Source organism: Zeugodacus cucurbitae, chromosome 3, assembly GCF_028554725.1.
Source record: "Zeugodacus cucurbitae isolate PBARC_wt_2022May chromosome 3, idZeuCucr1.2, whole genome shotgun sequence".
NCBI classification, from domain to species: Eukaryota; Metazoa; Arthropoda; class Insecta; order Diptera; family Tephritidae; genus Zeugodacus; species Zeugodacus cucurbitae.
In genome coordinates this window covers 68,221,165-68,248,364 of record NC_071668.1, presented here as the reverse complement: position 1 = coordinate 68,248,364, position 27,200 = coordinate 68,221,165, and the positions used below count along the sequence as shown (strand labels likewise).

The window sequence follows — 27,200 nt, the reverse complement described above, 5'->3', positions numbered from 1 at the left end:
TCAAGCCATAGATTTTTACTTCTTAAGAATTACACAGTATTACATGGATCGTACAATAAACTCTACTCCGGGTACTGCTAACCAACATTTTTAAAAATGCAACGCAATATACTTGTGAAGGGAAATCGATAGCAGTTGTTGTTTAATATTATTTTTAATCATATTTAAAAAAAAATCTCTCTGAGGCAAAAATAGCAAATATCCTAGTGTATTTCTGACATAAAAAAATATTCTCAAAATTAATCAGTTGTTTGGAGACTGGTTAGATTCTACGTTTATCAATATCATTTTACTGTATAGCGCTCGGCTGGATATTGAACCAAATAATTTTTTTCCGGGAAATTTTGAATCCTAACTAAAACAAGTAAGGAAAGGCTAAGTTCGGGTGCAACCGAACATTTCATACTCTCGCAATTTATTGAAGAAATTTAACCAATACATATGTATATGCGGAATAAAGCCCACCGTATTTTTGAAAAATCTATAATTAGGTATATGGGAGCTAGGAGAAGATACTTTTGAAAAACCTACAATGAGGTATATGGAAATGTTATGACCCGATTTTAATAATTTTTGGAACAGAGACACACTATTAGAAGAAAACAATTTCCTCTGAATTAAATTGAGATATCTGAGAGATATACCCATATTTTCGGTTAAAATTTATCCTTAGGCGCTGAGTTCAACATGTTCGATATCTGGGGCCTTGAAAAGTTATGGTCCGTTTTCGACAATTTTTTCACAAGTGAAGCCATAGATGATATGCACTAATTGTGTAAAGTTTTATTCCGTTATCTTCATTGGTTCCTTATGTTTACATTATAAAGTGAAGGAATAAGATGAATTTCAAAATTGAGTTACATGGGAAGTTGTCGTGGTTGTGAACCGATTTGATCTATTTTCCACACGTGTCAAGAAAATATTATATACCGAATTTCATTGGAATCGGTCGAGTAGTTCCTGAGATATGGTTTTTGACCCATAAGTGGGCGATGCCACGCCCATTTTCCATTTTTTAAAAAAATGTGAGTACAGCTCCCTTCTGCTATTTCTTCTGCAAAATTTAGTGTTTCTCACGTTTTTCGTTAGTTAGTTAAACCACTTTTAGTAATTTTCAACCTAACCTTTGTATGGGAGGTGGGCGTGGTTATTATCCGATTTCAACTATTTTCATGCTGTGTGGTGGGGTATGCAAGAGAACCGACTACAGAAAGTTTGGTTTATATAACTTTATTAGTTTGCGAGTTAAATACAAATAACCGATTTGTGGGCGGGGCCACGCCCACTTCCCCAAAAAAATTACATTCAAATATGCCCCCTCCTAGTGAGATCCTTTATTCCAAATTTTACTTTTATATCTTTATTTATGGCTTAGTTATGACACTTTATGTGTTTTTGGTTTTCGCCATTTTGTGGGCGTGGCTATGGTCCGATTCCGCCCATTTTCGAACTTGATCTTCTTATGGTGCCAAGGAATATTTGTGCCAAGTTTCGTCAAGATATCTTAATTTTTACTCAAGTTACAGCTTGCACAGACGGACAGACGGACGGACGGACAGACATCCGGATTTCAAATCTACTCGTCACCCTGATCACTTTGGTATATATGACTCTATATCTAACTCTTTTAGTTTTAGGTGTTACAAACAACCGTTAGGTGAACAAAACTATAATACTCTCGTAGCAACTTTTGTTGCGAGAGTATAAAAAGTGTATACTTCATTTTCGAAATTAGCCTCCAAGATCGAAAGACTTGGATTAGCAGTTCGAAAAAAGAACTTAAATAAATATTATTGTATGTGTGTAATTGGCATTGAACCGTTTAGCCGGTTATAGCCGAATCGATGAGAGCGCGCCACTCGTCTCTTTCCTTCGCAGTTCGGCGCCAGTTGGAGATTCCAAGTGTAACCAGGTCGCTCTCCACCTGGTCCCTACAACGGAGTGGAGGCCTTCCCCTTCCTCGGCTTCCTCCGGCGGGTGCTGCATCGAACACTTTCAGAGCTGGAGCACTTTCGTCCATTCGAACAACATGACATAGCCAGAGTAGCCGCTGTCTTTTTATTCGCTGAACTATGTCAATGTCGTCGTATAACTCATACAGCTCATTGTTCAATATATTGATATTCCATATATATGCCATATTGTGGCATAAATCTTTCGCAAAATTTTCCTCTCGAAAACTCCTAGTGTAGTCTCATCCGGATTACAGGATATAGCAGCTACTGACAAATCCAAAATATGGACATTATCTAAATTACCTTATTAATTCAAAGATGTATAAAACTTTTCAAACAAATAGATATTTCCATTTTGGAAGCCAACTTCGAAAATCGAAAAATACACTTTTTTTACTCAGGACTCAATCTCCAGTAGAAATATAGTTTAGTCCAATACCCAGAAAAAATCGAATCATTGGCGTATATTTACTGAAATAAAGCAGAGAAAGCAATAGAATAAATTTGTTTTGAAAAGTATTTTTTGGGTGTGTTATTAGTTAGTTAGTTATAACGATATATTATATGTACCTCGATACACCGATTAGAACTATTTTCCAAATTTTCGAAATCATTTTATTGTACGATATGTCCTTTTCATTAAGATAGGTCTTAGTATGGGCAATTACTTCATTTCTTTCCAACGAACATTCCCTTGCGATCTGCGGACAAGAAAACGTCATTGTGGTTAGAATATGTTGATAATATTGTGGCCCAGAGCACTTTTTTTTAACAATTTGTCCAATAGATGTCTTTTGAAAACCCCTCATAGAAACTACATTCGGCTAAATTTTACTTTTTAATCTATTTAATGTACAATACTTTGTAGCGCTTTTCGCTGGGTACAAAAATAAAAAAATGGCAATCAGAAATTACAAGTAGATGAGAGGAGCGGAAAATACTAGACGTGATAAAGATTTTCGTTGATTGAAATTTTGTTTAGTAGGAAATCAGTGTTTACTATAGATGATTATAATTATTTTAATGAAAGATTAAACTTTTAAGAAATACTAATTATATGACATAATATCAAACTTATTTTATTATTAATTATACTTTATATTTTTATTATGAATATTACTCTTTAATTTTAATTCTATTTCTATTTTAATGTATTATTATTATTATTAATTCAGGAAAATATTGCTATTCAACTATAACCAAATAGGTTTATAATAGAAACAATGCGATTTAGAAATTTTTTAATTAGGAAAAAAATCTAGAATTGAAAAAAGTTGTTTTTGCTATTTAAGCTCCGTTTTTCTCTCCCATTAAGGGTGAGAGTTTTTTCGGGACATTTTGAAGAAAATAAATTTGACATTAAGTAGTCTGCTTTAGAAGCCGAAAAAAGCGTGTTTTTAGCTATTTTTTTTAAAGGGAAGTAAATGATTGCGGTAAACAGACGACGCATATAGTACTATATTTAAGGCTTAAAAAACAATATTTATTATTAAAAAATATTGAATTTTTTTCAAAGTTGTAAGTATTTTTCTGGAGCGCCTATAGTCCGCACTTGTAATTCGATGCCGGTGATGCAGGTCGTGTGATGCATCTGAAACAGTCGAATCAAATTTTTTTTTTAGTTTTTATAAGTTTCTTTTCTTTATGAACTAAAAAAAATAGCGAAAAAGTTATGAAATTCCAAATTTTTTCGAAGTTTGGAAAAAAAATTCCCTTTTTCTAAGAAAAAAAAATGACTAAGTTGCAAAACATGTAGTGTAAATAATATGTACTTCTGTCCAACTTTTTTAGTTCAAATAGAAAATAATTTAATACTGAAGCTAGATCACTTTGGTTTTTTTTTTTGATCGGACATATATTATTTTTGCTATCGCCGGCACCGTTTTCTAACAATTGTGAAAATGAAAACTCGAGAAAACGCGCTTTAAAGGTCTCCCTGAGCATTCGCACCTGCTCGAGCTCGGCCACTAAAACTGCTCTAGCTTCGAAAATATGTCGAATTGGAGTCTGGAATTTTAAAGACATATTCTTGGATAGTTTTGGAAGAGATTTAAAACAACCTACATATAATTAAACCTAATCTTTGATTAGTGGATCATGATTCATTGCCATTATTTGCCTCATGATGCTTTTATGATCATTTTGTGAATACTTTTTTAATGTCTGGAAGAGCTTCATCTACTATATTGTGGTGCTTGTCTTGTTATCATCGATTCTATAGAAATTTAGCGGAGCCGTATTTTACTTTATTTGATTTTTTCCGTATCAGAAATCGACTCGGAGATTGCTAAGGAATGATCCCTTTTTCTTCAAAAATATTATCTATGCTTTTCATCAATCAATGAAAGTATAAAAAATGTTGCGCCGAATAATAATTATTATTTGAATAATGGAAAACAGTGCGAATGACGTAGCTATATGTGTGTATGTATGTTATTAATTAATTCCTTAAGCAATACTGCACTGTTTATGCTCTCAAATTCGGCATCTGCAGCTGGGCCATGGGTGACGCGATACATTGCAGCTACAAAAATTCATTCTGCATGGAAAATACTACACTAGTAAAAATTTTAGCTGATTGCTACATTGCATTTTCAAAACTGATTGTGTAAGCATTATTCCTCCGTACGAGTACATAAGAGTTTGTTTCAGCAGTTTTATTATTGCATTTACATACAGACAGACACATACATACATACATTTGTATGCAAGTTTGAATGTTTGACTCAGAATTTTAATGTATGTAAGTCACAAACTAAGGTTATTTCTTGAGATAATCAGCGTTTATTCAATGCTGAAATGAAAAATCTTTCGTAGCTTTAAAATAATTAAAATTAAAATATGTATGTAAATTACTTTTATGTAGTGGACGATTAGACTCTATTTAAAAAAATCTGGTATATATTATTTAAGTGAGAATAACTTCAGTAATTTTTCCGGATTTTTCTCAATATTGAAGATATCTCAAACATTTAGGGGAATGTTGCTGAGGTTGCAGACTGTGAGCGGAGATAAATCCGGATTCGATCCGATTGCATAGATCCCACTGTCGGGTTATTATTGTTATTGATTAGGGCTTCTCATTGTACAAAACTTATTGATCTTGCTAAAATAACTACATTTAGTGGGTTGTATGCAGTATTATGTTGGTGTTAAGAAAGTTTTAGACAGTCTGCAATGCAAATAATACCCACAAAGCGTAAATATTTTAGATTCTACGCGCATACATATGTATGTCTATGGATATGAGTAGCACTCTTAGTTCCTATTTTTATTCACATTCGTACAATATTGTCCGAGCAACAATTCAGCTGCTGCATTAAACCATTCCAAAGATGTACGTGTCTTATACATAAACAGAGTATAGTATTGCAATTGTGCCCCTATTATATAAGTATGTTTTACGTAAACTTGTGCATATATGATTCAACAGACATGCATATCCTTATATAGAAGAACACACTAAAATGTATTTTACATACATATGCATGTATATTCGTATAGGATATATAGCAAAAATAAATATTTTTCAAATGCATATTTAATACTTGACTTAATACAAAGGCTAAGAGATGTTTATTTAATGAAGCCTAAAACTAAATATATAAAAGTAATATCAAATTAATGCCAATGAAGTATAAATCGAAAAATTAATATTTTTCCCTAATTATTTTATCTTAACTAACAAATTTCAATGTAATGTAGTATAAGATCGCTGCAGTTCGCTGGTACCGCTTTGCGGCACATTGTTGTCTCTTGTTGATGTCATCATAGTTTCTACACGTTGACTAGTTTCGCGCATAACGCCACTAAAATCCGGTAATTCTGGCAAATCTAATGTTAAATGTGCAGAGAAACGTTTATAAACGGAATTACTAGCAGACTCCTTCTTAGACTTGTTTTTTAGTTCACCACATTTCAATTGTTGTTTTAGAAATATTGAAGTTTTTATCATTTCTTGTATATTTTTGAAGATTGCTTCAGAGTGTTCAACACCCTTAACGGCGCTAAAATATCATAAAAAGTATTATATATCTATATTTTTTGTTAAATAAATTTTCAATGCCTACCCAACTGCGTATTCCATGTCATAGCAATGTCCTTGTAAATTCGTTTGCAACTGTATAACTTCCGTTCTCTTATCTGAAATGGGTTGTAGCACCTTACGTACGTGTTCCTGTATGCGAAAGAATGCCAATGATGGATCATTCGCTACAATATGTATGTTTTCGCATATTTTTTCTGAAGCTAATAAATATAAAAAATTGATTTTTATTAGGCACATTTGTAAAATTAAAACTGAACTTACTTTTCTTGGTCTTGAATGCTAAATCTGCGTCCTGTGGAGTCATGTTGTACTTTTATTGTATTCTATTCGAATTAGAATAAAAATTTATAAACAAAGCGTTAATAAAATCAATATTGAAACAGCTGTGTCTCGATTAAATTTATAGCTGAAAACAAATGTATCGATAACTCACATGTGCAGTGTTGAGCTGATAATTTAATTAACACAAACTATTAAAGCGTCAATTTTTTCAACTTATGAAACAGTAACACATAATTTTTATTATATTATAACACTGAATACATTTAAAAAAAATAAATAAAAAATTTATGCAAAATGGCTAAATTTAATGTAAAATAAATTATTTCTATACGGTTGTTCTTTCACTAATGAAATTTATCGATCAACTGCTTTCATCACAACAACATCTGCTTTTTATGGAATGAAAGAAAAACTGATTCGAGTTGCGGCTTCTGTTTACCTAATAAAAAGTGATTTTCGTGACTGAAAATGTTGCGGAGCTTGAGCAGTCGTTTGGAGCCACACAGGTAAATTTAGGACAATTCGATACCCATTGTCACAAACATAATATAACCACATGCATTGTTTCCAGCTTGGTGGGTATCCTCACGCGTGCCATGTCGGCTTATCCTCCACATTATGTTGAAGCAATATTTTCTAAAAAGAAGCAGCTCAGCCTAAAAGAAACTGATGAATACATCAAGTTGTCACATTTACCAATTAAGGCGGCCAGAAATGATGAATCCGAATCAATATTTTACCACGAATTGGTTAACAAAATGGCAAATTATATAACAAAAGGGGGCAACAAGAAATTAGCCAGAGAATTGCTCACCAAATCATTTGAATGTATGAAGCGTGTGCAAATTGAGCGCATGAACTTAAATCCCGATGCCAAAAACACAATAATTGCCGATCCGGAACAATTGTTGATTAAGGCAATTGAAAATAGCCGCCCACTCTTGCAGTTGACCGCAATCAAACGTGGTGGCGTCAAATATCAAGTACCCATCCCAGTAACTGAAAAGCGTTCATATTTTCTGGCTATGAAATGGATACTAGAGGCAGCCAGGGAAAAGGAGCGTAAAGTGCATTTGCCAGAAAAATTGGCATGGGAGGTATTAGATGCAGCCTATAATCAAGGGCGTGTGGTGAAAAAGAAGAATGACTTGCATCGTCAATGCGAAGCTAATCGCGCCTACGCGCATTACAGATGGAGTTAGAAAGTTGTTTGTTGAATAGTCTTTACAAGTGTGGTGCTTTTTGTAAAATAATCACAAAATAAAAATAACAAAATTTATAAATATGTTTCCGGAATTTATGTGGTCATGAGTAGTGTGTAAAAACTTGTTGTTGTTGTTGTAGCTGCATAAAACATACCCCAAATTATTTTGAGGAATGCTGCCGATTTGACAGTCCTTGGCCGAAGAAAAATCGATGTCCGTGCCGGTTACGTAGAACCGACTGTCATGGGAACGGGTGTAAAAAATCGTCGTTGTTACTGAAACAGTTTACAATATTGCTTAAATAAATGCTTTGAGTTCGAACTTTTGTAATTGCAGACTTTGGTCGAATATAAACAGCTGCCTATTCCCATGAGAATGTAATCAAATGGACCCAATTTCGTTACAGGTGAAATTTTGGTATTTACATATTCACACCTTTTATTGTAAATACATTCCAATATTAATGTAATTCGGATTAACATCGAACCCGACAGCTTTCTCCCAGTAACCGCCAACGTATCCATTATTTCCCCAAACTCTTTTCTAATCCCATAGTAACTGTTTCAATTTCATTATCCATACAAATTTTGTATGAAAATATCATCGTTTTACAAAAACAACACAATTATTTTTATATAATTTTCTTGTAATATTTATTAATTTCACACTACGTATAAATTATACAGTAATACGTATGAAATGTTTTTGTTTGTTTTTTTATTTCTTTTTTTTTTTATATAAAGAATATTAAGTTAAATGAAAACGTGAGCCGGCGCCATCATACACAAATCGGATGGCGCATTACAGACGCGATTTTATTGTTAAATACAATACATTTGGATACCAAGAAATCGACTATTAATAAATATATTTACATTAGACGAGGCATAAGGAGTGTCATACTGCATTCAGCGGGTTCTTTATGCATTGGCCAAGCCCGTTTCAAATTTAACTAAAATTTTTGTTAACTTATTTTATTTATAGAATTTCGCACACAATTGTTTATAATTTGTTTTTCTTGTTTTAGCACCCGTATTACACACTTTATAATATAGTTAAATAATATGAATACAATACGAAAAAAGCAACATATTTTTTTGGTGCAATATGCATTAGCTAGTGCATGCTTAAAATATGAATCAGTTGGTTTTGCACTGTTTTTTTTGTGTGTGTTTTAATTTAATTTTTTTTTGGTGTTAAAATATACTTATTGTGCTAACAAAACACATTGTGAAACGGACCGCCAGTTAAAAAATAAGTTATGCTTTTTTGCTGCAGCAAAACTGCTGGTCCAGACATAGTCTGCTTGTTTGTTTGTTACTCCAACACTCTTTTTCAAATATTGAACACTTATGTGTGTGTATGTATGCTATATATATATTAATGTATATATATATATGTACGTATTTCTAAAATATATTTTTATATACTTTTCCATGTAATTATAAAAATATATTCGTTTGTTTCGCAGGCTTTTTGTTTTATTTTATTTTCTTCTTCTTTAAACTAGAAATGATATTCGGCCAAATGATTTGTTGATTTTTTTTAGTTTTTAATTTTATTACTCAATATACAGCACACGTTCAAATTTTGTTTTATTTTGTTTGCATTTAATTAAATTATTTGAAATTACATTTTGTATTTAGCTATTTCGTCCGCATTATTTTTTTTTTTAAATTGAGATCATTAATTACATATACAGGTTTACTTGTTTGTATGCTTATGCTGTACAGCTATTGCGACAAATTGTTGAGCTGCGCAGCGCTTTATTTAACCATGCATACGTTACTTTTTTTTTGGTGTATATGTATGTTTTGTTGTATTTATGCTTGTTTGTTAAAGACGACAATATGTCATAATTTATAAAAGCTGTATGATTTTTTAGTAATAACTTTTACTTTTCTTATTTATATATATATATTTATATGTATAAGTGTGCTTTTCTGTTGTATAAACTAAGTAAACATGATTACGTTTTTTATTATCAATTTAACTAAAACTCGCTTTTACACTAATGAAACAACCTAAATTACGCATTTGTGGTTTGTAAAAATTATTTTTTTTTTTATATTATTGGGCTTTAAATAATTCAAATTTGGTTAAAAAAAATTGCGCTTGCTTTATTTGTATACAATTTAATTAAATTAATTGATTTTTTTTGTTTTTTAATCTGACAACATTTTTAGTGTGACAAAACTAAATGCAAGCAGACACTTTCGCAATTTGAATAATATATTAAATCAAAGCAAAAATAATATTCAACATACGCAAGCCACAAATCACATATCTAAATATATTCTTGCAAGTACTTTTAAAATACAAATATGCACGTTTGTAATGTGTTTAAGAACAAATTAAATACCTATGCATAATAATTACAATTATTCAAATGTGTTTCTGTATACAATTTTCGCACATATACCACGCGTGTGTACCGTATAGATGATGAGAAATGTCTTAAGTGGCTAAGTGAAATAAAATTACGTGGAACAATAATGATTGATGATTTATGTATGTATGTATATAATAGTGCTAATCGTCTATATGAAGAGCGTAAATTTACTCGTAAACTTGCTAAAAATGAAATTGTTTTTGTTTTTTTTTTCTTTTGTTTTTTGTATAATATTATAAAAATATGCCTACGTAAGTATAATACCAGTGCATTTTGTTGTTGTTGTCTATTATAAAAATTGTATAATTATTTAATATTAGCAATAGACCTATATCCGACAATCTACAACCAAAAAAAAAAAAATGAAACTATACAAATCAACTAACGAATGTCTTTATCATTACCATTATCAGCAACAAACATTTCAACGACATCATCTTGTTCATCATCATCATCATTTTCATTCTCATCATACACGTTAATATAATTCTTATAATATTAAATATTCGACGAATTCGGACTTTGTGGCAGTGTCTGTGGTACTTTATACAACGTGAAAGCATCGTATATTTGTAAGAGTTCACTTAACCGATATTCCTCCAAACAAACGATGCCTTGCAAATTTGGTGATAGCTTACGTGCACAGGCCATACAGTGCACAACGTGACGTTTCTCCTGTTCGCGTATAAATAAAATGTTAAAAACTTCAACCTGTAAGTTAAGAAAAATGTGATGTTAGTGAATATAATTAATAAAATAGGAATATTTTAATATTAGACTGTCCCAAAATTGTATTTAATTTTTTTAAACAGACCTACATATACGCTACTAAATTACTGGTGATAGTTATTTAACTTGGTTAAGAAATTTAAATATTAATTATTATAATATATTCACATTTTATGTGAAATTTCATATAAGGCAACTTTATCCATTATTTGACAGTTAAACTATGAGCGCACAACTTTAGTTGTATGGCAAATTATTTTTGAATTCTTAAATAGAAATGTCTCATTTAAATGGCAAGTAAAATTTATTGAATCAAAAACAAATATTTTACATTCTTTTATTTTCATTTAAATTTTTAATGCATATTTTTTGTAAATAAAGTCAGCTGATCAGAGATGCCAGTTTGCGACAATTAATAAACACGCTCAACACAGTGTGAATGAATAGTGGTGAAATTGTTTTTCAAGTAAAAAAAAAACAAAAACAAAATATATACCACATGGGCTAATATGGGAATATTGCCGTAATTTGTGGAATTTAACACGCTAAATAACATTTAACTGTGAACAGCATAAATTTCTGTCAATTCTGGAGTTTTGGTACTAACATTGTTTTCATAAAATTTGTATTCACTAGAATCATATAAACTAGAAAAACGATTCCTTTCAAATACAGTTGAACTAGCAAAACTCGAAGTTCTCCATAAATTGAACTCTTGAATTGGCAATAGAAGTAAAATTTCATAAGTATTACCATCCATAACTCTCCAAATACATTATGGTGATTCGAGTTAGAGAACTTCAACTGTAGTAGCATATAAAATAAAAATTAAATCAAGTACATATATAAATATTTGTTGGTCTTCTATGGAATATACACTATCAACAATGTACATATAGTTTAGTAAGACCCATTGTGCAATCTCATAATTTTCCGTCAGAGGGGCAATCAGAGTGCTACTAAAGTGTTCACTCCAAAGTATATCCGCGGATTTTGAAAACAAAAATTATGCAACAACTAAAAACAATTACCTCGCATTGTCCGCAATAATGTGAGGCTTCATTTTTTCCACGCCCATGAAAGCGTACCTCCACACCTTTAGATTTCACATATTCCAAGGTGTGCACAACATTTTTCAGAGTCTGTAGCAGACACATTCTGTAAATTGAGAAATGTTAGAAATTAATTAAAGACATAAAAGTATATATATATATATATATATATATTTAAAGTTTATGTACTTTCTCAAATTTAACAAAAAAAAAAAAATTAAAAAAAATTAAACTTACTTGACAAGCTCAAATAGTTTTGGATCTGAGACTTTAATATTTCTCGCGAGATTCCAACTCAGATGCACCATGGGCACAATACTTTTGAAGTTTTGCAATTTATTCCACTCATAACGTTCAATCGCTAGGGAATATTGTCGCGCCGTCAGTGGACCCACATTCCATGCTATATTATTGCACCAACCAACTGACTGCACCCAATGTACACAACTGCAATAACAACATATAATTTCATTAATTACTATTGCTTATATTAATAAATTAAAAATAATTAATTGCTGCATGTCAGATAACTCAATCTCTACACAACTTTTTTCAGTAGAACGAAAGTTAGTATTTGATTTGTGTTTAACATCATTTGAGCCGTTCACAACAGTGCACTTATAAAATAAAATAACGATCAATCAACGATCAACTCACCCCGCATTGACCCAAACCAAGTCGCCCGGTCGCTGTATAAATCGATAAACAGGTATATTCTCTTTATACAAGTCTTCCAACACCGGCCACCATGAACCGTGCAAATAGCTGATATTATTTTTCTCGCACAGATTATGTATGCCACCCCAGTAGGCATCGGGCACAGCAAACCACTCACAATCGCCCGGACCGATGTTTATATTTATTGAGCAGAAATTGTTGTTCTCCTGATGGCCCGGCGTACGACTGCCCGGCACTTTCATGTATAACTGCACCGTATTCATGCCCAAAATGACATGACCCACATGTGACAACATATTGGCTGCAGATATGACGCGCGCAAAAGCCGGCAGTTTCTGCAATTCGGCTAGTTGTGCACGCCATTTCCGCTCATCTGACAGATCCACATTGGTGCCAAATCTGAAAATTCAAATATTGCAAATGTTTTAAAAGTGTACACTACTAGTAGTAATAAATTTTTAATTTTGATAAATTGTCGTGAGCCCTACTATCAAACGCCGTTCATTCAATATAATAAAAACGGTGTTAGCGAAAGGCCCTGCTTTACTATAGCACTTTAATGAATAATATTGTCTTTTAGTAACGACAATACTAGATTAATAAGTGCAATTTTTGGCACATTAATTTCATTAAATATTCAGATTTAATTACCTCAACATTTTGTTGCTATTTTTATGCTTTTTTCGCTTGCCACTGACATTGGAATTGGTCACGGAATCTTTAGAATCCGAATCGGACATTGTTTGCAAACCGGTTGGTCCTTTGTCATGTTCATCCTGTGAATTAAAAATATATTTTCGATAATTTAATTTAAAAACTTGAACATTTTCAAATTACTGTTTGTATACATAAGCATTATCAGTTAATTAAATATCATCAACATTCATTATTATGTAGAACGAAAGTTATAATATAAGTGTGATCATCATTACATAAGTATTGTTAAATTAAATACAATAGTTGATACACACCTTTAAACTGTCTTGAAAGCTAGACGCCTGATATTGCGCATACTTCGCTATAGTAGTATGCGATCGGTGCGATATGCATGCCCACACACGTTTCGCTTGCGACGCATCCCAGTTTTCATCCGGTGACTGATGCACTTGCGTGCGTACCTCCACACTGTGATCGGGATTGGCTTCGACGAGCGTTTTGGTGGAGAATAGACCCAGATCCAATTTAAGTGCACCCGCCAAGCCACGTACCACAGCTATCGGATGCTTGAGACAGAACTCTTGCAGTTGCGGACTGAAAGCGTGCTTTTTATTCTCTAAATGTACAGATGGTGTGGGCGGCATTAGTTGTTCACGGGTAAGACGTTGTGGCGGGCAATCGGGTGGCGAAGGCGGTGGCGCATTTATATGTAATACGGAACAATGGGGCGGTGGTTCTTCGAGCGATAGATTTTTAACCGCTGCAATCAGTTGTTTCGAATCCATTTGTATGCTAAATTTCGATGGCTCTTCAAGCTCATCATCATATTTAACTCTATCATCGTCTTCATCATCACGACAATTTTCTGTTTTTATATCGGCATTTTCTTGTGCGTCGGCTTCTTCTTTGACAGCACCAACGGTTTCTGCACTATTACTATCGACTGTCGCGTGCTGGCCACTTAGGATGGTATTGCTTTTATCGTCACATGATAAATTTTTTTCAAGACCATTGAATATATCATCTGATGTGCCGTCTATGTCTTCTTCCTTAATATCTAGATTATCGGCGTTAAATGTCTTCAAAAGATCCTCTGCAAAGGTAGAGGTTAAGCCTTTTTGTGTGAGAAACACCTGTAGCTCTTGATCGCTCACACCTAAATTAAAGAAAAAATTTCATTGCTTAAAAAAATTTGGTTAAAAATAAAGATAATAGAAGTTAAGATTTCAAAACTAAATTACAGGTGTATTAATATAATATACATGTTTGTTGGTCTTCTATGGAATGTACACTATCAGCAATGCACATATAGTTTAGTAAGACCCATTGTGCAATCTCATAATTTTCCGTCAGAGGGGCAATCAGAGTGCTACTAAAGTGTTCACTCCAAAGTATATCTGCGGACTTATTCGTAAAAATAACTACTTTTGAGTTAAAAAAAAAACATACGTTGGAATAAAAAATATTTTCGTAAAAAAGAAGTCACTAACTACAATAAGAATACAATTTTAGGTTAAGAAAATATATACAGACATATGTACATACAAATGTGTACATATGTATGTATAAGTTAAGTGTGCACACGTGTGAAGTGTGAAAACACGTGTTTGAAAATCTATGAATATATTCTTACCTAATTGATCATTATTTGGTGTTAGCGCACCAGATTCCATACTTGACGACGATGGATTTGGCACTGATGCTTTTGTTTGTTCATCAATCGTCGTGCCAGCGTATGAAGGAGGTGCATTCGTACTCGACGTTGCGCCCGTCGCTTCATTAATATTCGTAGGCGTTAATGAAGCTGTCGGTGTAGAGCGTATTGGTTGGCCTGGCGTCGCCGCTTGGTGCGACGGTGATTGTAATTGTTGCGCTTGTACATTTTGTGGCAATTGACACGTGTTCTGTTGTCTCATTGCTTGTTGATATTGTTGCATAAGGCGATATTGACTGCTGAGTTGTTGGAACAACGTCTGCTCTTGATGATTAAGCGTGCTTTGGTTTTGTTGCAAAATTTGTAAAGTTTGTAGTTGTTGCTGTGAAAGGTAGAATGCCGGTTGCGCTGGGCGATTACCGGACTCAGTTTGTTGGAGGGCCTCATCTTTGAAACGCTTTGTTGGTACATTATTTATATTCTGATGTGTGTGTGGATATGGTGGTGGTGGGCCCTGTATTACCTTAAATTATATTAAAATAGTAATGTAATTAAGTAAACATAAAAGCAGATGAAGAGATTTTAATTTGAATTATTTATTTTTTATCAACTTGTAAAATTTACTAGAGCTATTTTTTCACGAACCTTTCACTTAACGTGACAGAAATGAAATGGAGGAAGCGAACTCGTTTCCTGCGCAACCTTGCCAATAGTTTTTCATTTTACTTTTGCAGCGTTGCCACAAAATATTTTTTTTTTTTTTTGACAGGGTTTCCACAATTTTCCATATATATTTATGAACATGACAAAATAATAGTTATCTCAAAAAATATTTTGCTGTAAAATTTATTTTACTTTAAACAATTTATTTGTTATAGTTAATTTTTGGTATACAGATATTATGCAATTTTCAAATATAACTAATTTAAATATACTTAAAATAACAATAAAAAAAATTAAATTATAGGACCCACCATTTTTGGATAGTATTACTACTAGTATTAAGAAAAATAACATAAAAATTCGCAAACTAATCTAAATGCCTAAAATCTTGCATATAACAGATTTTTCTATATTGTTATAGGTAATACCGTGATAAAAATTAGAAATTAAATATTAATTATTTGTTGAAATTTAATTTATTTAGAGAGAAACTATATATTAAGAATTATTACTAAAACTGCAATCCAAACACTATGCAACACTTTTCAAACAATTTTGCGTAAGTACTAAACAGTAGCCAAATGTTTAAATTTCTTTAAAAATTCCAAATTTCAAACAATTAGGTTAACCATATGAATAAAGGTAAGCAGCTAACTTACCGAACCGTGTGCACTTTTGCCATATTGACGTTGCTGCACTTGTGTAGCTTGTTGATGTTGTTGCCTCGAACTCATTTCCAATGAAATTGGTAAATTCCACGCTTCTTCAATTGAACAAAGTTGTCTTCTTTTTGAAGTAATACTTGGCATAGGCGCTTGGGCTAATTGAGCTTCTAAAAACTTTATACGTTGCGATAATCCTTTACCCAAACCTTGACACTCGCGTGCGGTCAAATTGCCTGTCGTACGGAGCTTTAGATTTAAATTCTCGACTTTGCTGTCGTTCACCGCAGCTTTTGGTTGAGTATTCTATAATAAATAATAAATGTTGTTATAATAGTAAATAATAAAGTATTTGTTTAGAACAGATGAAATAAAAATATAGAAATAATAAAATTAAGAATTAGAAATTGTTGACAAATTTAATAATCAACTCACATTTTTTATACTTCTTGTTGCATTTAAATAACATGCATAAGCATCTCTTGGTTGACCACAACTTTCATACAATATGCCTAAGTTAGTCCACGCCGCCTTATGATTCTTGTCTAGCTGAACTGCACATATATACGCTTGTAGCGCGTCTGTAGGTTGACTTTGTTGTTGATATAATACACTATAGAAGTCGAAAAATTCAAATAATTATTCAGATAAATTCACCAAATATTTATATACATATGTATAGTTGAACTTCCATTGCTCGAATTTCTATAATTCGAAGTTCTCCAAAACTCGAACTCTTGAATTGACAATAGAATTCAAATGTGATACAAATTACCTTCTATTAGTCGAAGACTCTTTAACTCAAAATTTTTTGTGGATTATGGTGATACGAATTAGGGAAGTTCAACTGTATATGCATTTATAAATATCTCACCCGATAGAACACCATGTATCGGCGTTTCCTTCACTCTTTTCCACAGAGTTTCTATAAGCTATAAATGCGTCGTGAACTTTATTAATACCCGCATAACATCTGCCTAATAAATACAGTGATTGTCCTGATTTCGGATTTGCTTCAATTGACTTTTGTAAACATATTATTGCATAACTATCTCGTTGTTTTTTATCGCCTAATGATTCCACACAATGATACATCCATCCTTTAGGTGTGGGAAATATTTATTATATTAATTACAATTATACTTTTAAATTTGAATTTGAATTTGATATACACATACATACCTAATTGTCTATATATATCTGCTTTCAATTCCAATGTCAGCTCTTTACTATTAAGCAGATGCTCGTAGGCTTCTTTAGCCGCTTTATGCTTATTATGAACTTCATATAGATGGGCAATATGAAATTTTACTATAAAAAACATAAGAAAAGATATTAGAAAGATTAATAATTAATTATGTTTAACAATTAATTAAGTTTAAGTTTTACTTACTTTGCAGTTTAGAAAATGTACATGGAGAGTTATCAATTTGTGCTAATTTCAAGTGTTTTAATGATAGTTTGTACTCCCCAAAGACTTTTAGCATAAGTCCAATGCGTAAGTGTGCTTCACTAGCTCGTATAAAATTCGGGTCTTGATAAAGTAAACTTCGAAACGCTCTAATAGACCTAAAAAAACACAATTTTTTATAAATTAAAAAATAATTAACTGATATTGAGTAAAGCTGTTAACTTAAAATTAATTAATAATTTTCAAATTATGAAAGCTGTGTAACTAAGACCGTGTTACAATGCACAAATCACTCGTAGCTGCGTTTTGGTTTTGATATAAAAAATAAAACTTTTAATTATGCACTCATAATATTGATGTCGTTTTTTATTAAAAAAAGATATGTTACACATTAGCTAAAGTAATTGTAACTTTATACTCCGTAATTTTACCAATAAACCTTAAAATACTTTCCTTTGTTTACAGATTTGAAAAAGATCAGCTATTTCTGATTTTCACACGCTGTTTCTTTTGTAAATTTACAAAAAAAAAAAAAATTTCGCCGTTAGTAGTTAAAATCTACTGGCCTAAGAAATAGCGGCATTAAAAATATTCTAATATTTAAGCCTCTCATAAAACACACATTTACGTACGCACACATGTGTACAAATTGTAACTGTTTCCGCCCTGTGTGGGGTTAAATATATAAATACTTATATATATATCTATATATATACACATATGTACACAAATATAAACAAAAAATAAGTTAATTTACATTACATATGCACCTGTGGCAGCTTTGCAAACAAATATGAAAACACAAAAATATTTCCAAGTTCAAAAAAATAATAAATAATAAAAAAATCCATTTTCGTACCACCCCAAGATGCACATTTATGCACTAGCGCATACTCGGTTATGTGTACATGCATATGTAAGTACTGCTCTACTAGACTGTTCAGCAGCGTAGCATTAGTGCCTACGTGACCAGACATTCCACATATATTTTATATGTATGCCATAGAAAAATTCTAATTAATTTTTTCAATTGCAATATTATTTAATATATTTAGATTTTGTTTAAACTACATTGATTATGAAATCAAAATGTTTTCTGCTACAAAGTTTGTTTTTTGTTTATCATGTAAAAAAAAATATCGCTGTTTTTGTTATTAGTCAGACAGAGTATTTATTTACTCTTTATATAAATGTTTATTTTACATAGTCATATCATAAATCTTTATAGTTTAACATATAACTTACGTTTTTTCTAATTGGTTTTATTCTAATTAATTAGCAGACGATAAAGTTAGATGTTTCATAGATGAGGCATTAGCGGGTAGGTGTACATGAAAACAAATGCATTAGATTGTGGATCCCTTCTTGAAATATTGGTGTATACACAAACTAACACCATCAAATATTTTTCACGTATTTTACGAAATATTCTTTTCGATGTTTACATTATTCGCACATATTATATATGATTTAAAATTTTATACACGAAAACGGTACTTTATTTACTTCACTAAGATATATCGGTGTTAGAATTTATGTTAGTTTATAAAATATTTTTGTTCCGGTTTTATCATTGACAGACGATTACACAGATTCATCAGCATTTCACACATTGTATTTATCGTAAATAACCACAAAATGCATAAAAACTTGAGTTATAGTACTTGTATTAATTTTGGTGTTGTTAATTTCTTACAAATACACTAAATTCTACTTTTTTATTACTACAATTAAAATCACTCAATGGCAGTGAGAAATAAATATGGCGGACTCAACCGCACAAAGGCAGTGCATCGTGCCCTACGGAAGGAGTTTAGCGAACTAAAAAAGAAAATATGGGAAATATTGTACCCAGTGTTGCCAACAAATACCATTAAATGCTGCAGTTTGATTATGATTTTTTCCATTTAATTGGCAACACCCTTATAAAATGGGAAATTCCAAACAAATAAGTAATAAAGCTGATTAAAAAACAATACAAAATATGTTTTATAATACAGAATGAAAATATGTTTTAAAAAATTAGGTATATGATTTCCAATTAGATAATTATGTTTGTTATATTGTTCATTTCTTATAAAGGAAAAAAAAAAACAATTTTATTGAAAATTATTAAATAATACGACAAAAAAATAAATAAATTGATCTTTAATTCACGATTTACACAACTATTAAAGATTTGCCTACTTTGTATGCTATATAAATAACGCATATGTATGTATGCGAGTGCACTGTTTAAGTAAAAAATAAAATAAAAAATAAATATATAAAAAATAAATAAATATTAAAGATTATTAAAATACGACTCCAAGCTTGATTGCTAATTCTTCTTTAAAATATAAACCTTGGAATTTCACTATATTTAATTGCTACTTACCATCTAAATGCATTAAAATGGAAATAGACCATCCCAAGGCCATACAAAAAAGGCAAATTTTTCCAGTTCTTTGGACAAAGTTGATAATACTTTTGATAAGCCGCAAGCGCTGAAATACGAACATTATTAATAAGCAACACATTCGAAACTTTTATATGTATTATCTATACATACCTTCATCGTATTCTTCAAGAAGTAAATGAAGATGCCCCAGCTTGCAATAGGTCAAAACATCCACGGTGTCTTTATTTTTATCATTACAACTGTTCGGATTAGTGGTAGACGTTTCCACAGATGTTTGATTAGCAGTTTCTTCTTCTTTCTTTTGGGGACTTGGTAAGTCAACAGGCACTTGGGTACTGTTTTCCTGAAACAGTTCATCGCTTCCCTGCTCTGTCTTCATCACATGTGAGTTTGATTCTTCAGGCACATCCTCTGATTTTATTGCAATTTTTTCACTTTGCTCTTCTTCCTTTTTTGTTATAATAACCTTTTGTAGAATTTTCACTGCTCGCTCAACAATAATGCGTATGGCTGCATTTTCAGGCGCTGTCAATTTGAGGAACCCGAACTGGCGACTGTGTAGTTAAGAAATTGTTGAAAGTGTTATGAAATTGTACCACCAAACTTAATGTAATGTGAAACACACCTGTCCAAGTCGGCTATAAAGTGCATTTCCTCCACGGTAAGATTGTCTTCAGCATCAAAATCCATTTTTGTTTAATAAATTCTACGACAACTAAAACAAACGTGTAAACTCGCAACAAAAAACAGGGTATACCGTATGTTGCCACCTTTTCGTTAGTTTACAAATATATTGAAATTATATTACACAGAATAGAAGAACGCAATGGATAGCTAAGACAGCACAAGGTGAACAGTGTAAACCGATTACGTCGACCACTTATGGCAATGAATTATTGTTTTTTTTTACATTTTGTATAAAATAAGTGATTATAATAAGGATTGTATAAAGTTTATATAAATAAAAAAATAGTATATATTTTTATTTATAAAGTCTTAATGAATACATTAAATGTGCAAGCATAATCGAAATGTCAAAGTCGATGAGTGTCATTTTAGTACATCGCTAAGTCATGTATCCTAATGTCACCTGTGGTAGCATGAAACGGCTGTGCGGCTCATAGAATTAATTACACAATATTTAATAAAAATGGACAACTTTAATTTCGGTGGGTCGCAGTTATCGCGAAATGAAATAATTCAGTTACTACTTCGAGTGTCCATTGCATCTGTCATCACATTTTATTCGGTCAAATGGATGATGAACCAACTCGATCCCACGAGCAAGAACAAAAAGAAGGCCAAATTGCGTGCTGAAGAACAATTAAAGAGGTAATAATGTCTCCTTAACAATCGTGCTTATGCTTATGTATTAAATTTTATTTATTTCCAGGCTAGGCGATCAGAGTGGTTTCAAAGTAAATCCACAACAATTTAATGACTATGAACTTATGATTGCCACACATTTAGTTGTGCCTGCAGATATAACAGTGAGCTGGAATGATATTGCTGGACTTGATGATGTTATCCAGGAATTACGTGAGTCGGTTGTGTTACCAGTGAGACATCGGGATTTATTTAATCAGTCAAAACTGTGGCAAGCACCAAAAGGTGTATTGTTGCACGGACCACCGGGATGTGGTAAAACCTTGATCGCAAAAGCAACTGCAAAAGAAGCTGGTATGCGTTTTATAAACTTGGATGTAGCAATTCTAACTGACAAATGGTATGGTGAATCACAGAAATTGGCATCGGCAGTATTCTCGTTGGCTATTAAAATTCAGCCTTGCATAATTTTCATAGACGAAATCGATTCATTTTTGCGCAGTCGCAACTCTAACGACCATGAGGCTACCGCAATGATGAAAACTCAATTTATGATGTTATGGGATGGACTTAATACAAATTCAAATTCAACAGTTATTGTTATGGGCGCAACAAATCGTCCAAAAGATTTAGATAAGGCTATCATTCGCCGTATGCCCGCACAATTTCATATTGGACTACCGACCGAAGTCCAACGATTACAGATTTTGAAATTGATTTTAGAAACTGAATGCGTACACAATGATGTTGATTTTAATCGTTTAGCGAAACTAACAAACGGATTTTCTGGTTCGGATTTAAGAGAAATGTGTCGAAATGCTTCAGTCTATAGAATGCGTTTATTCATGCGATCTAATGAGAATCAACTAACCGAAACGTCGGCGTCATTAGCTCAGCCATCTACATCGGCACACGCTGCTATCGAATTGAGTAATTCTCTAATTGCTATTTCTATGGAAGATCTCCTTAAATCATATGATAAAATGAAGGAGTCAAAATTGCACACGGGTAATTTATTTATGGAAAATCGAATAGAATTAGATTAGATACATAGTTAACGAATATACAGTTGCTTGAAAGTTACACACTTACACGCATTCATACATAAAAAATATTCACAAAAGTGATTGATTCCAAATTGTTTGTTGGAAATGAATTATCTATATATATGTAGATTTAACACCTGAATCAATTTGTTTTATACATTTTTATGTAGAAAATAAAAAAAATATTTAGTAGTACACTACTATCTGAGCAATTAAATATATACACATATTTAAAAAAAGTTACTTAAAAACCAACTTTTAATATAATAATAAAATGTATATTCTTGCCTATTATTACATATATTTGATGACAAAATAAATTATTATGGAATCTTCATGGGACTTTGTTTTTAATCATATTACTCATGCTCTGATATTTTAATATAGGGAACCCCATAATTTTAGATGGTCTATCGATGGACGCAAAAGAAATTGTTCATAGAAAATTTTTGAAAATAGTAGTATGCAACGAAAATTGAATAGTAAAATATATAAATGTTTTATTTTCTTTATTCTACCATTTTATTTAAAATGATTTTAACAAATTTTACAACTAAAAAGAATTAACAATTGTAAAGTGCACTCCATACAAATGTACTTCCACCAATTGAAAACTCGATAACTTTTTTCTAATCGAGAATCGAACGAAATCATCGATACATTGGTCGATTTTCGCAAATTCACAATTGTGTATAGGAATTAGTTTAATTGTAGCGTGTACATCTCCCAATCAGCGTAGTAGCGAAATTTGCGGACTTCGTAATTCTAAATAATTATTTAAAAAATGGCCTCAACTCTAGCTGCAGACCGTTTCTGGGTGGATAAGGCAAATTGCCATAATGCCGAACGTCAATACTACGAACTCTTGAGCAAGCAGGTAAGGAAATGAAAAATATACTTATAACTCAACTCCCCATTGTACATAACTGTTACACGTGTCGGTAAAAATAATCTCTATCTGTAAATCTAATATGTAGTTATGTTTCCTTTCATGCTGCTCAAATGAGGATAAGGTCAAACAGATAAGCGGGGATGGTCACTTTAATGGTGTTCCAGAACCCCAATCTAAATCGAAAAAAAGCAAAAAAATGAAATACAAAAAGAATGAACATGTAGCAAAATTAACAGAAATATCGACAAACTCTGAAAGCGAAGAGAGACTTTTATCAACCGGCACCCAGGTCAATGCACCAATTGAAGTAACCAAAGTGGTTGCTAAACAAGGTGGAGAGAAGACCAAAAAAAGAAATAAGGGAGCTAAAAAAAATGCCGATATGTTGGTTAGCAAGAGTAGTATTAGTAATTTATTAGTGAATTTTAAACTTTCATTTAAGTTTAGTTTTTTTTTTCACAAATTTTATTCTCATAATAGAAGTTTTAGGTTATTTACATTTGTATAAATTCATACAATTTGATTTTTTTTTTCGTTAATTAAATACTTAACAGTAAAAATAATGAGTTCCTTTGATTTCATATTGTGATCGCAAATAAAATGTTTTGGTTGGATTCGCCTTTTCCAAGCACAAAATGTCTTACATTTGATTTCACTTTGTTTTTATGGCACCAGCTTTTATTATTTTTATTTGCTGAAGACTAGTAAATATATTTAGTGGATTTGTATTCTCAATATTTTTACTTATATTTAAAGGGTTCCTCGACCAACAGCCAGTGCACTTTAGTCTCGGAAATCGCTAAAGCAAGAGAACACATTAAAAATTCATTAGAAAAGGTAATTGTATATGTTTTCTTTAAAAAAATAGCGCCAATGTTGTTTTATCTTTTTTGCTATGTGACCGATTTTGCATGAGTTTTCGTTGTTTTTTTTTTTATTTACTTAAATTTGTCATTAAAGTATATATGAGATATATTTATAAATTGTTGCATTTTTTATTTATAGATGGACGGCATTACTACACTAACTGCAACTCCAGCATCCGGTGAAGTACTTGATCGTGTTGCTGTTATCGAGAAAGATAATGCCGATCTGAGGAACTTAATCGAAAGCTTGCGATCGGTTTGCTTAGAAACTCAAAGTCGCATAACAGCTTTGGAGAAGAAAGTTAACACCGAATTAGCCGGTAAAACATCTGCTCCCGCACCTGCCTCCAATGCCGCACCTGCCAAGGCAGAAGCCGATGATGATGATGATGTGGATCTATTCGGTTCCGAGGACGAGGAGGATGAAGAAGCCGCACGTGTGCGCGAGGAACGTTTGGCTGCATACGCCGCAAAGAAATCGAAGAAACCGCAAATTATCGCAAAATCTAGTTTGATTTTAGATGTTAAGCCATGGGATGATGAAACCGACCTGAAAGTGATGGAAACGGAAATAAGAAAAATCGTATCCGATGGTCTATTATGGGGCGCTTCCAAATTCGTCCCAGTGGCTTTTGGTATCCAAAAGCTCAGCATCTCGTGTGTCGTAGAAGACGATAAAGTATCGATCGATTGGCTAACTGAAGAAATCGAAAAACTAGAAGACTACGTTCAAAGTGTTGATGTTGCTGCATTCAATAAAATTTAAATATTCATATTAAATAAAAATATTCTGAATATATAAACAATAATGCAGTTTTAATTTAAAATAAATTGAATTCTTCAGTTTTGTTATATAAAAAATAAAATAAAACAAAAGATATATACTTTAAAATACATGTATTTAAGTCATCGAAATTCTTTTTACACATATCGATTACATCAATAACTCACGATTGAATTCGAAGTTTTTGAGGTATACATATATTCTTTTTAATTGAATATTCAACGCCTTTTTTATTCAAGCACTATTGTGATATCAATTACATCATATTCGCTTTAATAATCAAACTCAGTTAAATTAAGTAAAATTAATAGGTATGTATGTGATTAATGAGATGCTAGATGCTGTTAAGGATAACATACGAGTGTCGTATTAGATTAAGATTGAGATTTAATATTAAGCCGAAGCTACGCCTAATGCAATTCCGCCGACAAAGGCCGTTAAGAAAATGTGAAGATCGTTTACTTTCGGTCCATTTTCATCGCCAATGAGTTTGCTATACCATTTCTTGGCTTTCTTTGTTTTTGACTTTAATAAGTTCTCTGCACGATCAAGTTTACGATCAACAAAACGTTCAGTCTGAAATGTGAAGAAAAAAAATTGTGCAAACAATTATGTATAATTTTACTGTTAAAGTTATTTTGTTTAAGAGTATTTTACAACATCAAATATGAAAAATGTACTGTATTAAATGTCATTATTATTATGTGTTGTTGTAATTTTCGCAATATATTTATACCACTCTATTATAGTCCTACCTACGTATTTACTAATTTTACATTAACAAATAACTAATAAACACTTTCTTAAATATGTGAATAATTTATTGCAAACCCAAAGAAGACAACATTACAATTATATGAGCGCATACATATTTAATACTAATACTAATATTTGTGGCGTTAATTGTCATGGTTAGCAGCCTGCTATAGTTAACATTGATCCTAAAGTAATTCATGCACAGCCAACTCCAACAAGAGCGCCACCAAGAAATGCTACCGTGAAAATTGCGTTGTTTTTAACAAACACTTTGCCCTGGTTAAAACGAAAAATAAAGGCAATTAGTAGCAAACTGAATTTTTCGATTTTTGAGAATATTCTCTTGATGGAATAAAGTCGAAATTTTATTTTTATAAAATTATTTAAGTGCGCAGGCGAATATATTTTCTTTAAACTTTAATTGAAGTTGAAATTTTGTATAGTAAACACTTTAATAACAATTTATAAGCAATCAATTAAATATTAAACTAAATTTAATTTAAACACGGTAATGCTATGTTATGTGTGGGCTGTGGCAAATAAATTCTCAAATATTGAGTTTTAGAAACCAATAATAGTTTCTGTTCACACTCACCTTTTCAATCCAATTCTTTTCTTGGCCTGTTACGGCCGTTTCAACTTTGTCAGTGACTTTATCAAGTTTTCCTGTGATTTTCGACCAATCGATTTCAATAAAACCTTCTTGATGGGCAATTTCCATTAAAATAATACCACCTCCAATAGCAAAAGCTGCAAATTTGCCAACTTTCATTGTTGCAAAACCAGTAAACCTATGAGAGTTTTAAATTATTAATATAATATATTAAATTATCTAAACTTGTTGTACTATTTGTATTCAAATAAGCATTTTCTAAATTATATCTGTTAAAATATTAACGTAAATCAACATAAATGAATCATTTGTTGAACATTAATACATACTTATGTGCTTTGCAAACAACAAGCAATTTACGCAAAGCACATTTTGCTGTTTATTCTATATGCCTATTTGCTCATAACTTTGGGAATTACGTCACCTATCTAAGATTTGTTTAAATACATAATAGTCCTATGATAAACGCCATTGCATCTTTTATACTATAAAATTGCAACTTATGTATGCACATATCTATTATATTTATGAAAAAAATTTGGTACTCACCATCCTGAGGTAGCACCAATAGCTATTTGCGTGTACGCTGATCGTGAGCTTATATCACCGAGGATACCACCCAGAAACTTTGATGCGTCTTCCGTCATTTTCTCGACTCTTGCGTTATTTGCGTTTTTATGTGATTTTGACCAATCGCTCATACCTTTTGTGTTTTGCACGGTTATAGCCTAATTATATAGCAAATATTAGAAAGCGTATATTAAAAACCTATAAATAACTTTTAATTATTGTATTATATAATTTACCAGACAATGCTGTTATTCCTTTTTTGAATATGGAATTTCGTCTGTCTATTCTTAGCAAAATTCTAAAAGATTATCCCGAAACAATCACAAACAATTTTTTCTTCTAACTGATGGGGATGTCAAATAATCGATAAAAACCGATAAACTCAATGGAATTCGTTGAGCTTTTGCAAGAGTTAAATATGGGGGTTAATAAGGGTTGCAACTAACAAATTTATATGTTTTCATTTAATTTTTAAATATTAATTTAAAATGTGTAAAGCTTTGAAAAGCGGGGCTTTAAACTAAATAAAAAAAAATAAAAACTATTATCTCAATGTGC

At 31.7% G+C, this 27,200-nt stretch overlaps 6 protein-coding genes and 1 non-coding gene across 15 annotated transcripts; 3 read left to right on the top strand and 4 right to left on the bottom strand.

Annotated features, from left to right (window-relative positions):
- Positions 1 to 4,227: 4,227 nt before the first annotated feature.
- LOC105214713 (BLOC-1-related complex subunit 8 homolog) lies at positions 4,228 to 6,424 on the bottom strand. The gene is made up of 3 exons (XM_011188287.3): positions 6,265 to 6,424; positions 6,026 to 6,203; positions 4,228 to 5,962 (listed from the first exon to the last, which is right to left on the bottom strand). The coding sequence occupies exons 1-3, from the start codon at positions 6,305 to 6,307 to the stop codon at positions 5,647 to 5,649; spliced, it is 537 nt and encodes a 178-aa protein (XP_011186589.2). The 5' UTR covers positions 6,308 to 6,424; the 3' UTR covers positions 4,228 to 5,646.
- Positions 6,425 to 6,575: 151 nt separating this feature from the next.
- LOC105214714 (28S ribosomal protein S7, mitochondrial) lies at positions 6,576 to 7,581 on the top strand. The gene is made up of 2 exons (XM_011188288.3): positions 6,576 to 6,791; positions 6,857 to 7,581. Exons 1-2 carry the CDS (start codon positions 6,754 to 6,756, stop codon positions 7,485 to 7,487), a joined length of 669 nt encoding a protein of 222 aa, XP_011186590.2. The 5' UTR covers positions 6,576 to 6,753; the 3' UTR covers positions 7,488 to 7,581.
- Positions 7,582 to 8,749: 1,168 nt separating this feature from the next.
- Positions 8,750 to 20,571, bottom strand: LOC105214710 (lysine-specific demethylase 6A). 7 transcript variants are annotated; one of them, XR_008470516.1, is made up of 16 exons: positions 20,415 to 20,571; positions 19,940 to 20,343; positions 19,766 to 19,874; positions 17,371 to 17,546; positions 17,160 to 17,288; positions 16,852 to 17,077; positions 16,413 to 16,590; positions 15,975 to 16,283; positions 14,632 to 15,175; positions 13,313 to 14,154; positions 12,993 to 13,117; positions 12,321 to 12,740; positions 11,901 to 12,110; positions 11,643 to 11,769; positions 10,287 to 10,593; positions 8,750 to 10,224 (listed from the first exon to the last, which is right to left on the bottom strand). XR_008470516.1 is itself a non-coding variant. In XM_054227673.1 (15 exons), exons 1-15 carry the CDS (start codon positions 20,477 to 20,479, stop codon positions 10,381 to 10,383), a joined length of 4,077 nt encoding a protein of 1,358 aa, XP_054083648.1. In that variant the 5' UTR covers positions 20,480 to 20,571; the 3' UTR covers positions 8,750 to 10,380. The 7 variants fall into 7 exon arrangements, 6 of the variants coding, with proteins under 6 accessions (XP_054083648.1, XP_054083650.1, XP_054083651.1 ...); XM_054227673.1 differs by having other exon boundaries at positions 8,750 to 10,593; XM_054227675.1 differs by lacking the exons at positions 19,766 to 19,874; positions 19,940 to 20,343; positions 20,415 to 20,571 and adding an exon at positions 18,634 to 19,222 and having other exon boundaries at positions 8,750 to 10,593.
- Positions 12,812 to 12,938, bottom strand: LOC114804289 (small nucleolar RNA snoR83). Its single transcript, XR_003752513.2, has one exon. It is a non-coding gene; the product is annotated as a small nucleolar RNA snoR83 (small nucleolar RNA).
- A 275-nt stretch (positions 20,572 to 20,846) lies between the features above and the next one.
- Positions 20,847 to 23,023, top strand: LOC105214709 (outer mitochondrial transmembrane helix translocase). The gene is made up of 2 exons (XM_011188281.3): positions 20,847 to 21,121; positions 21,183 to 23,023. Exons 1-2 carry the CDS (start codon positions 20,940 to 20,942, stop codon positions 22,159 to 22,161), a joined length of 1,161 nt encoding a protein of 386 aa, XP_011186583.1. The 5' UTR covers positions 20,847 to 20,939; the 3' UTR covers positions 22,162 to 23,023.
- On the top strand, positions 22,879 to 24,728 carry LOC105214708 (probable elongation factor 1-delta). Of its 2 annotated transcripts, XM_011188279.3 has the most exons (3): positions 22,879 to 23,038; positions 23,810 to 23,890; positions 24,059 to 24,728. In XM_011188279.3, exons 1-3 carry the CDS (start codon positions 22,946 to 22,948, stop codon positions 24,683 to 24,685), a joined length of 801 nt encoding a protein of 266 aa, XP_011186581.2. In that variant the 5' UTR covers positions 22,879 to 22,945; the 3' UTR covers positions 24,686 to 24,728. The 2 variants fall into 2 exon arrangements, with proteins under 2 accessions (XP_011186581.2, XP_054083647.1); XM_054227672.1 differs by lacking the exon at positions 23,810 to 23,890 and having other exon boundaries at positions 22,896 to 23,038.
- A 71-nt stretch (positions 24,729 to 24,799) lies between these two features.
- Positions 24,800 to 27,038, bottom strand: LOC105214706 (FUN14 domain-containing protein 1B). Of its 2 annotated transcripts, none has more exons than XM_011188276.3 (4): positions 26,879 to 27,038; positions 26,622 to 26,800; positions 26,055 to 26,250; positions 24,800 to 25,279 (listed from the first exon to the last, which is right to left on the bottom strand). In XM_011188276.3, exons 2-4 carry the CDS (start codon positions 26,771 to 26,773, stop codon positions 25,097 to 25,099), a joined length of 531 nt encoding a protein of 176 aa, XP_011186578.1. In that variant the 5' UTR covers positions 26,774 to 26,800; positions 26,879 to 27,038; the 3' UTR covers positions 24,800 to 25,096. The 2 variants fall into 2 exon arrangements, with proteins under 2 accessions (XP_011186578.1, XP_028897785.1); XM_029041952.2 differs by lacking the exon at positions 24,800 to 25,279 and adding an exon at positions 25,503 to 25,735.
- Between the last annotated feature and the right edge of the window lie 162 nt (positions 27,039 to 27,200).